At 36.0% G+C, this 11,674-nt stretch overlaps 1 protein-coding gene across 3 annotated transcripts; it reads right to left on the minus strand.

Annotated features, from left to right (window-relative positions):
• Nucleotides 1–4,906: 4,906 nt before the first annotated feature.
• Nucleotides 4,907–11,407, minus strand: LOC114191244 (uncharacterized). 3 transcript variants are annotated; one of them, XM_028080417.2, is made up of 10 exons: nucleotides 8,560–11,407; nucleotides 7,245–7,327; nucleotides 6,927–7,163; nucleotides 6,190–6,852; nucleotides 5,843–6,105; nucleotides 5,594–5,761; nucleotides 5,415–5,519; nucleotides 5,277–5,325; nucleotides 5,097–5,192; nucleotides 4,907–5,007 (listed from the first exon to the last, which is right to left on the minus strand). In XM_028080417.2, the coding sequence occupies exons 1-10, from the start codon at nucleotides 11,072–11,074 to the stop codon at nucleotides 4,918–4,920; spliced, it is 4,269 nt and encodes a 1,422-aa protein (XP_027936218.2). In that variant the 5' UTR covers nucleotides 11,075–11,407; the 3' UTR covers nucleotides 4,907–4,917. The 3 variants fall into 3 exon arrangements, with proteins under 3 accessions (XP_027936218.2, XP_085531691.1, XP_085531692.1); XM_085675565.1 differs by lacking the exons at nucleotides 4,907–5,007; nucleotides 5,097–5,192; nucleotides 5,277–5,325; ... (2 more) ...; nucleotides 6,927–7,163; nucleotides 7,245–7,327 and having other exon boundaries at nucleotides 5,839–6,105; nucleotides 6,190–6,765; nucleotides 9,623–11,407; XM_085675566.1 differs by lacking the exons at nucleotides 4,907–5,007; nucleotides 5,097–5,192; nucleotides 5,277–5,325; ... (2 more) ...; nucleotides 6,927–7,163; nucleotides 7,245–7,327 and having other exon boundaries at nucleotides 5,839–6,105; nucleotides 6,190–6,458; nucleotides 9,565–11,407.
• Nucleotides 11,408–11,674: the final 267 nt, after the last annotated feature.

The raw sequence follows: 11,674 nt of genomic DNA on the forward strand, positions 1-11,674 counted from the left end.
AGATAATATGGTGAAGATGATAGTATGACTGAATTTCTATCTTTCTTGGAATTATGACTTTTGGTGTATTGAATTTTTTTGCTTTGGCTTATTATTTTTTTTTTATTGAAAGAGATGCAAGAAAACTTAGTGGAGCATGTTGGTGTAAAACATCAATAACAATGATTATTGTTGGATTGATCATGACGTAGTGATATTAGAAGGGTTCCTTTTGTTGGGCTAACTTTGATCAATTTGGGTGAATTTTTATAATGCAAATATGATTTCAGTATGTACATTTTTCTTGGATATTTTTGTGTGTTGTGTAGTAACAATTCAATAGCATATAGAAATCATGAGGTTATTGTGTCCATGAATGGGTAAGTTAGTACTTGGTTGGATTGGTGTGTGCAATGGTGAATTATGTGCATGATATGGAAGGTTGGGAAGCTAAGAATGTTTTTTATGAAAGTATGTGTATGGTGATTTTACGAGAGGTTTTGCGCTGAGAACTAATTATAGGCACTGAGCAACCTTTTTTACAAGAGGCCTAGCAATGAGCATTGGCTTTTAGCATTGGGCAGTACGTGTTTTTCTAATCTGTATAGTTTTCTTAAAACTGTTTGTTAAACATTCGATTTAGCTGAAATTTGGACAGCTGATCGAAAACATGTTGTTCTTTAGGTTGAACGGTGTGATCTCAGTTTAGAGGTTTTTAGTTGGAGATATATTTTACACATGATTGTTGGTTTTTCATGGTTATATTATGTTGAGATGTGGTTGTGATAAATTGTTATGAGTTTGTTTGCAATATATTGGATATTGGGCATGATGAATGTTGTATGTTAAGTATAGTGATAGAGGCCGTATCCCACCAAATTAAAGGGGGGGGGGGCTTTGGCAGATTCACACAACTTTGCTAAATTCTAATAAAAACACCAAAACTGAATTAAACACATAATTCAAAATGTACTGGTTCCTTGATTCCACTGAAAATCCACCAATCACAGGTAACTAAATCAATTCTCTTATCCACTTTACTCTCATGAAATCTGAATTAATCAACTATGCGAAAATTAACATAGCTTCATTATGCCATTAAGCATAGCACACATCATTCTTTCAATTTCACACACACACACACAGATTAAGCAACTGTGGCCAAAACCCGAACTCACTAAGCATGACAAGGATTCTGAAATTGTGCAAAACATGAACCCACGATTAAGCATCGCAAATTCCGTTTCATTCAAAGCTACGAAATTGAATACGATGAAGAGAAAATAGGAATTGGAGTGCACTACAAATCATCAACCTCATGGTTTCAAATCAGTTTCTTCAAGGAACCAATACGAAAAACTTAGCTAGACATAGAGAATGAACAATTAAACATTTCAAAACTGCAATCACAAAACAGAACCAAGAACCCTAACTTATCAAATCTGAAAACGCAATTTAAGAGCAAAAATAGAGATTTCAAAGCTTAAATGGAATGCCAAACGGTGCTATCATATATAAATGCGAAAACCCCATGAATGGGTATTGTTTCAACTCAATGAAATCACAAAACGAGCTGCCCAATGTAGAAAACGAAATTAAAACGCAAAACCCTCAATGGGTGCTATCAAATGTGCATAAAAACGGTAAAAATGACCCAAAAATGTGAAAAACCGCAAGGGGAGGCATCTATGGAAGCTTGGAGCACGAAAAAAATGGAGGTGGAGAGAATGGAGAAGATGAAGTGGCGGCCTTCCTCCCCATGCAGACCTAATTTGCATGATCATATCACCCTTGCCACTAATAATTACAAAATTGTCACTCTACCACTCAGATTTACAAAAATGCCACTCTGGGCCTCAAATGTTGACCCATTGACTTTGCTGACGTGGAAATGACATGGAAATGATGTGGCAATGATGTGGAAAGTCTCTTCAACTAAATATTAATGTCCAAGCTCCAAAATTTGCTTCACCCAAATACCTAAAAATAATTAAAAACAAAAATTAGGCTAAATAATGTGAAATTAGTCCAAATTCGGAACAGTGGCCCAATAAAGCCCAACAGATGAAAAACACTCTAATGATGAACAATTAAGCACTAATCAACTGTCTAATGGGTACACAAAGGCTAGTGGAATGGAAGAAAATAATGACTCATCATATAGTAATGAGGATTGTTTGATGTCAATGTGTTGTGATACATGTGATGATCAGGCCTTGATGTGCATGTGTGTTTATTATTATGCATGCGGATAATCATTTTATTGTTGATTGATGTGAGATCATGATGAGATAGTGTATGCTTGGGTATGAATGTTTTGAAAGGTATCACTGCGTAAGTGTACCGGAGGTGCACTTCGCCATGGCTCTTAATAAGAGTAATGGGAAGTTGCGCACTTCGTCGAGGCTCGACAAAAGTAATGGGAGATTTCGTATTTCACTAGAGCTCTTGATATGAGTATTGGGAAGTCACATCTTTGATAAATTTTGTATGAGATTGGTTGGGTGGTTATACTTCACCGAGACTCTCGATATGAGTAATGAGAATTGTTATACTTCACCGGGGCTCGCTGTGAGAGTAATGGAAAGTGGCATCTTTGGTAAAGTGCGTGTGAATTTTGGCTAAGTGGTTAATCATGTGATCATGTTTTTCCCATTTAATATTACTTGAAGGTAATGTGTTGTTGGATACATGTTATGGTTTTTATAACATGTTATAGTTGATATCTCGAATGAGTTTATGCTATATTATGATGATCCTAGCTGAGTGTATGTTGATATGTATTGTTATGTGATATTTGACATGGTTAGCTCACCCTTGCATGTTTGTGGTTATGGTTTTCACCTATGATGATCATATAACTTGGGTTATTAGGGAGTAGATTATGGTGCAGATACAGTGTGAGAAGCTTAGCTTAGTTTTGAAAACATCCTTTTATATTAGATGTAATAATTAGTTGGTGCAAGTTTTTGAACTTGAAGAATTTGTATTAAGAGTTATGTTGACTGTTTAGCTCAATCGGTGGGTTAAATCATGTTTTGTTTTGAGGAATAAAATTATTTCATATTAATATTCGAACAAGTGGTGTTTTGAAATAAAATTATTTGGAAAATTTCTTTTTAATAGGATGGTGTCAGTGATTGCGTTTTGAAGTTTGAAACAAAAATTTACACGTGGCATTTCAAAAGAGGTGTTATAGGATGCATCTAGAGTGCGTTTTTTTGCTACTTCGTTTTTCTCATGGTGGATCTAGTGAGATTGAACTCGCATTCTGCATTTGTGATGGTGCAGATCTGTGGACTGTGTGAAGTGTGCGATATTGAGGGTTCCAATGCATCGTGGTGGCTTTGGCGCGTTCTGCACTTCGTTCTATGATGTTTTGATATGGCCAATGAAGATGATGCTGCTAGTGGCACAATGGGCTTCATAAGGTCGAACACTGGTGAGAGGTAGTGGCTGATAGTGGTGTTCGTCAATGGTACATGTGCAAAAGCTGCCTAGGGTTTCTGGCTTGTGGGGAAAAGGATGGAAGGTTGAAGATGATTTTATGGCAGCACATGATTGGTCTAATTTTGTGAGTTAGGATGCTGCCACATGTTAAGATGTTGTTGGACATATTTGAAAGTAGTGGATTGTCACATGACATGATCTAGTTAGGTTGAATTAGTGAGTCATAGGTCAGGGGAAAGTTAGTAGAAATAGGGGGTGCATGACAAATTTTGTATGGGCCATTTGAGAATGGCAGAGTGTATACGTAAAAACTTAGGGTATATTTAGCTCTAGATTTATTTGTTTCCATAATTTAGTAATCTTGACTTTATTTTGTAACTTGGAACAATTTAATTTCACACTTTTAATGACTCAATTGAACTTCAACTGCATCAACAAATGTTAGAATATTCAAGAATATTTTATGTAACTAAAATTATTTTTTAAGACATTTTTATCTCACAAACTCCATAAACTTAATTATCATAAATTTCAATTAAATCAATCTTTTAAAAACAAAATTCAATTAAAATATCCAAAATTAAACATTATATGAGGGTAAAAATATGCATTTACTAAAACAAATTTAATACTCAATTCACAACAATCAAACAACTAATTAAATTCACATATAGATGCAATGCAAATGTCCAGTCTAATATGTCCCACTAAAATGGATGTGCAATCAATGCTTAAAAACGGGCAAAAAGATTATTTAGAATACATGAATTGACCTTACAAAAAATATGAATGATGCATAATGTAATGAATTAATCAGAGAAAAATTATAAACAAGATGGTAAATGTATCAAAATGTACTCAATATAAAACGATGGTGATGAGTTAATATTCAAGGAATTGAAGCATGCACTAACACAAAAAAGCCTTTTAACGTCTGACATTTTCGACCTTTGACGTCTGCCCAAACACCGACGTCGTATCGGGTGACGTCAAAATAACGTCGGCAAAATAGCAGACGTCACTTGACGTCGGTCCTTTTGGGAGTCCAACGTTATCCAACGTCGGGGCCAGTAATAGCAGACGTCAATTTTTGCACCAGAAAGAGGGAAAAAACTGAGCAATTTAACGTCTGTCAGAGACTGTCAGACGTTAAATAATGTCGGCCCTGCAATAGTCAGACGTTAAATTACGTCGGCCCTGGTACAGTCCGACGTTAAATTACGTCTGTCAGGGCACACCAGACGTCAAACTGCACCATTTTTTTAAAAAAATTTGACTGTTTTTACAATATCCACACACCTGAAAATCAGAAAATTCCCAGAACAATTTCATAAAACTTTCAGCACAATTTTAGAGTTACAGTTATATATAATAGAACTAAAGTTTCAACATATATTCTAAACTAATATAAATAACAACAAACTAAAAGTTTCAACATGAAATTCTTGTACAATAAAGTTTTTAAAACGAGTTCTAATTCATGTGGTATCAACTCCATCTCTCCAATAGATATGCTGCCCATTCTTGTCTTAGTGTGTGGATAATGTCATCTGGTAGAGGTGATGGATTCTTGAATCGCTGAAAAAGTAATACAATTTCATTATGTATGAATATCATTCTTTAAAGTTTGATATGATTTATAATATGTGAAAGATATATATAATTACCTCTATCCATTCATCTTTAACTGCAGCTTGAATGATTGTTCTTATCCAAGACATGACATAATATCCACATTCCCATGAATCTTCTTGCTTGTTACACTGAACATTACAAATAAAATAAACACATCAAAGTCATAAGTTGACATACAGAAATTAATAACTTTAAAATGAATGAGTTCTAACCTTTGGATATATGACTTTAAGTTGTTGGCCTCTAGGTTTACCCACAATTCTAATGAAATTTTGGAAACATAAAACATATATAAGTTTTTATAACTAAGTAGATACATAGGTTAGGATTGAAAAAAAAATAATACTTACTCTTGTAACATGTTTTTAAAAGCTGGTGGAATCTTCCTATGGCATGAACAAAACCATACAACTAGGCATTGTCTTGGAATGATGAGACAAAGTTGCCAATGATACCTACCATCAATCACAAGTACTTAGCCAAAATAATTAATAATACTTCACAAAATATTATTAGCAAAAACACTTACGAATCAATGTATGGCGCAAAGTAGATCTCTCTATTTGACTCAACCATCCATGTTTGCAAATAAAGTTTGATTTGGTCAGGTGAGTTTCCCGAAGGTTGAATTGTTTGAGGTTCAATGAATCCATAGACGGAAGATCGACCTTGGTCCACAATGACTTTGTCCATGTACCTACAAGAAGACAGTTAGGTATAATATTAAAAGGTACCAATTCCTTGCTTTAAATATGAAATACAATAAAAAAAATCTTACATGCACCATAGTTGTATGACTGAAATATTTAACATCTTGTCTCCTGTAATGATCTCTAGTGCATCATTCAGGTTTATGTACAATGGGACATGACAATGGAGGCCAAATACTCTTAACTCCCACTCTAGCTCTACCGGTCCTCTTTTCAACTTGTGTAATTTCAGAAGCAGCTTTCCTAGAGGATCATCTTCTGCTTCCGCCATTTCATCATCTTCACGTATAACACGTGGACGTCGGACCGGCTGTTTTTCAGGACGAGTGGACTGAAATAAAGATTTATAAAGGTTTGACGTTAAAAGTTTTATAAATTGTAAGATTGAACTACTAAAAACATGATGTCATAATACCTTTGGTGGGCTAAAGTATGGCATGATCAATGCTTTAGGCCAAGCAATAAATGTGCCTAAAGCTTCCCCAACAAATTGGATTTCTGAAGTTGGCACAGGCACTTGGGCATGGGGATCTCGAACTTCATCAATCATCACACGCACATGATGGGGCAATAGAGGAACACCATGGATAGTCTCCCCACCCTGAAGTTGTCGTCCTATGGCCACTACGCGCGGGGGGTCTTCATCAACCAATAGCTCATACTGACTTGTGTAGTCAGTATGATCTACACCAGAGCATGAGCCTTTTGTACTCACACGTTGTCCTGTTGGAGCTTGAGTGGGTAATTCCATGTTCTGTTGCTGCATGGACTGAAGCTTTTCTTCAAGTGTTCTTTGTATTTGTTGTTGCTGTTGAAGTTGTTCCATAAAACGTTGCTCCATAATTCCCATGCGTTGGTTGAATCTTTCCTCCATTTGTTGCTCCATCTTCCTCAAGGCCTCTTGACTCAACGATTCATTACTTCTTTGTGGAGGACCAAAGTAATCTCGAAGACCAATGGCACCTCCAACACCACGCACACGTCCTGGGTGCTCTGGCCTTCCAATTGCCGTTGTGAGTATATCGTCCCGACCATGGCCAACAAACGAACCCTGAGTCTCTTGCTCAATTAATTCATCCTACACCACAAAAGAAAGTTTAATCAAAAGGAGAAACATATGAACTATGATAGTCAAATAAGATTTGTACTTACTATTTTTTGAGATATGATTTGAGCTGATTGTGATGTCATTTGCCCATCGGACTTAGTCCGAGCAGCCTTCCACATCTCGTACCTAGGAATTGCATCCACTAGGTCAGGGGACTCAAGTCCCAGAGTCTGTGCACGCGACTTTTTCAATTTTTTCTCCAATAATGCATAACCACCTCGAGAGAGTACATGTGGTGTATCATTAAGCCTTTGTCTTTGTTGGGCTGCTGTCCTTTTTTCCTGCCACACATAACATTATTTAATAGTTTGAATACAGAAATGTATGACTAGTGTCACTATAAACAAATTTAACAAACAAACCTGCCAGTCTCCAAACTCTCTACATGCACGAAATTGCATCCACTCCTCCTCCGAGATTTTGTACTTCTCACAAGGAGTGTCATGTTGTCTATCTCCAAACACATATAAACGTGTGAGCCTTGCCTTGAAGTCCCTCCATCTGGTGGCTATGTGAGATAAGACTTTCTTTCTAATTCGCTCAGTGTTCGGAGTAATCTCAAATTTGTGCTGTTTAAAACATAAAATATGTTATGTTAACAGTAACATAAAAAAATACTATAGTTGGTTTAAGTAAACATACCACAAGATCCTGCCATAGAAGGTTCTTCTCGACCTCCGCGACGTCATCCCAACATGCAATTGCAATAGAAACTTTCGTTTTGGCCAACATTCCTATGTAGCTACGGTACTTTTTTTCCCAAGGGCCACTGGGTTCACCCGATCGAGGATCAATGTGGACCGGCATCCTCTCTCGTCGGTTTGTGACATCCGGCAACCGAGTCACAGATCTACCAGGTCCCTCCTGGTCTGATCCGGAGCTTGTCATACCTGAAACATATCATTAGGAAATGTTAACAATGAAAATATACTCAATTAACCTCTATTATATTAAAACAGGAAGAAAAATAAAAAAAAAAGTAAATGTGACAATATTATTAAATAAACACCTATTAAGAAATTGTGTTCTCCCATATGCCTTCATTGTGATCACTTCGAATAGCATGGATGTCATCAGTTACATCATCAACTTTGTCTTGAATGGTTCTTGATGAGAAAGATGTTGTCTCAAGTATGTCTAGACAATCTTCATCATCATTTACGTGCATGTTTCTTCCTTCCAATACAACTGACAATTTCTGATTGGCTGGATCAATGACATAAAAAATTTGTCTTGCTTGACTAGCCATAATAAATGGTTCATTTGTATCACTCATCTTGTTAAGATCCACCAAAGTAAAGCCAAAGTCATCTGTGCTAACACCCGAATTACTATCAACCCATTTACACTTGAAAACTGGCACTCTAAAAGTCACATAATCAACTTCCCATATTTCGTGTATTATTCCAAAGTAACTCATGGATGCTGTAACTAGATTCTTGTCCTTAGAACTGGCAAAATGTACAGATTCAGCTTGAAGTGTAACCCCACTATTTTGAACTCTACTTTTGTCATCTTCCATCTTTGAATAAAAACAATGATTGTTTATGTAGTACCCGCCATATGTAATGACATCATTGTTCGGTCCACGAGCTAGCCTCAATAGAGTTTCAGAAACATTTGGAGTCGCGTAAACCTTTTTCTTAAACCATGATAAGAATGTTTTGTTATGTTCATTAAGTGCCCATTTTTCACTCATTCGTGGATGTGCTGATTTCGTTTCATCAATGTGTTGCGTTATGTAAGGAATGACCTCTACAATGTTGTTTAAGATGTACAAATGGGCTTGATCAACTAATTTTCTACTAACACTTTGAATCTTCACTCCACGCACACCCTTACCTTCACATTTACCTTCATGTCTAGTCTTAGGAACTCCAATTGGTTCACAACTTGGCATATAACTTGAGCAGAATTCAATGGCTTCTTCTGCAATGTACCGCTTTATAATAGAAGCTTCTGGTCGATACTGATTCTTGACATATCCCTTTAAGATCTTCATGTATCTTTCCACTGGGTACATCCATCTCAAGAAAACTGGCCCACATAATCGAATTTCCCTCACAAGATGAACTATCAAATGAACCATGATATCGAAAAATGAAGGTGGAAAATACATTTCCAATTGACACAATAGTCTAATGGCCTCATTTTCCAAATCGTCTAACACTCGAGGGTCAATAACTTTCTTGCATATGGCATTGAAGAACATACACAAACGTGTTAGAATACCTCTGACAGAAGTAGGTAAGATGGCTCGAAAAGCTACTGGTAAAAGTTGTTGCATCAACACATGACAATCGTGAGACTTTAAACCGACTAACTTTAAATCTTGCATAGAAACAAGGCTACTAATATTTGAAGAGTAACCTTGGGGAACCTTCACACTTCTTAAACACTCACAAAAAATTTGCTTCTCTTTTCTAGAAAGAGTGTGACAAGCTGGAGGCAGGTAGGTTCGTCTTCCAATTGATTGTGCATGTAACTCAGAACGGATGCCCATTTCAGCCAAATCTTGTCGTGCTTTAACTCCATCTTTAGTCTTTCCTTTTACATTTAGTAAAGTCCCGATGACGCTATCACATACATTTTTTTCAACGTGCATCACGTCTATACAATGTCGTACATCAAGTTTACACCAATATGGAAGATTAAAGAAGATTGATCGTTTCTTCCAAATGCTTTTTTCCGTGGTCTTTTTCTTTGGATGTTTCCCAAACACAATGTCAATGTTTTCCACTTGGTTGTATATTTCTTCACCATTGCGGGGTCTCGCTACAACTTCATCCTCAGGACTTCCATTAAATGCTTTTTTCATTCTACGATAAGGATGATTTCGAGGAAGAAACTTTCGATGTCTTGTATACACAGTTTTCTGACCGTGCTTCAATTGAATATAACTCGTGTTTTTTTCACAAATGGGACATGCAAAATGACCTTTAACACTGTAACCGCTCAAGTTTCCATATGCTGGAAAATCATTTATGGTGCAAAACAACATTGCACGCAAACAAAACAATTCTTCAGAATATGAATCATACACATCGACACCTTCTTCCCATAATAGTTTCAAATCATCGATCAACGGCTTTAGGTACACATCAATGTCATTTCCAGGTTGTCTAGGACCCGATATCATCATAGACAACATCATATATTTCCTCTTCATGCACAACAAAGGAGATAAATTGTAAATCATCAGCAAAACTGGCCACGAACTATGTTTGCTACTTAAGTTCCCATAAGGATTCATACCATCTGTAGCAAGTCCAAGTCTTAAGTTTCTTGGCTCAGCACCAAATTCTGGATATGTTTCATCAATCTTCTTCCATTGTGGAGAATCAGCTGGGTGTCGAAGAAGATTATCACACTTTCTTCCATCAACGTGCCATTTCAGGTTTTTTGCATCTTCTTTAATGGAAAATAGTCGTTTGAATCTAGGAATTATAGGAAGGTACCACATCACCTTAGCAGGTGGACCATCTTTGTCTTCATCGCCACTATTTCCATCAATTTTCTTTTTAAACCGCGATAAACCACATGTTGGACACGCCTTCAGTGAAGCAAACTCGTCTCTGTATAAAACACAATCATTTGGGCATGCATGTATCTTTTGATATTCCAAACCCATTGGACATAAAACTTTCTTCGCTTCGTAATTACGGATAGGTAACGTGTTATTTTCTGGAAGCATCTCCTTTAACAACTCCAACAATTCTGTGAAACTTGTATCCGTCCATCCATGCCTTGCTTTTAAACTGAATAATTTCAAAGTTGCTGACAGTCGCGTAAAGTTAGTGCATCCTGGGTACAATTGTTCCTCTGAATCGGACTTAAGAGAATCATATAAATGAACTTTTCCAAAATTCTCCTCCCCAACATCACGTACCATATCTTCTAAATGATCATTCATCCAGTCATCTACATAATCTGTTCCTCGTGACGTTGTAGGCTTGTCTAATACTTCTCCATGCCAAGTCCAAAGTGTATAACTTCTCATTATACCAAAGATGAATAGATAATCACGCATTGTTCCTAAGTCATGACGTATTTGATTAAGACAACGAACACAAGGACAAAAATATGTCCCGTTACTTGAGATTGCGTGTTCTTGAACATATTGCAAAAACTCAGAAACCCCCTTTTCATACTCTTCACTTATGCGACGCTCATTCATCCAGCTTCGATCCATACTATATGTTCGTAAAAAACTCAATCAATCTCAAACTTTTAACTCTCACAAGGTGAGGCCCTACCCATTCGAAAAAATTATTTTTCATAATTTGCTAACACATGTACAAATAAGTCAAACATCATAAATTTCACAAAATTTCGACAGCATTTCGCATTGGTCTCTGAAGTACACGAAATGAAAGTGATTAATCATGATCACAATCAAGTATGCATCCAGAGAACAACACAAATTAGCCTCAATCGAAATTTTATGAAATTTATGCGTAAACCTCAATGTACACATTGTAGCAAATTATGAAAAATAATTTTTTCAAACTGTCCAATCGGACAATTCAAGATTTAATACAAACGATTAAAAATTTAATCATTTGTATTAAATCTCAAACGGGAACTAAGTTTCGCTCACTGTATACTATAATATCTAATAATAATATTCAAAAATAAAATGCAATGAGAATTATTTAAAATGCATATATCTAATAATAAATATAATTTTATTTACTAATTTTACAAATATTATTATAAAATTTTAAATAAAATATAAAAATAGGCCAAAAAAATTAACAAAAAAATAGTCTAAGACTAAAACTATAATGAC

Source organism: Vigna unguiculata, chromosome 7 (genome assembly GCF_037176805.1).
Source record: "Vigna unguiculata cultivar grain cowpea cultivar isolate G323 ecotype 2 chromosome 7, ASM3717680v1, whole genome shotgun sequence".
NCBI lineage: Eukaryota > Viridiplantae > Streptophyta > Magnoliopsida > Fabales > Fabaceae > Vigna > Vigna unguiculata.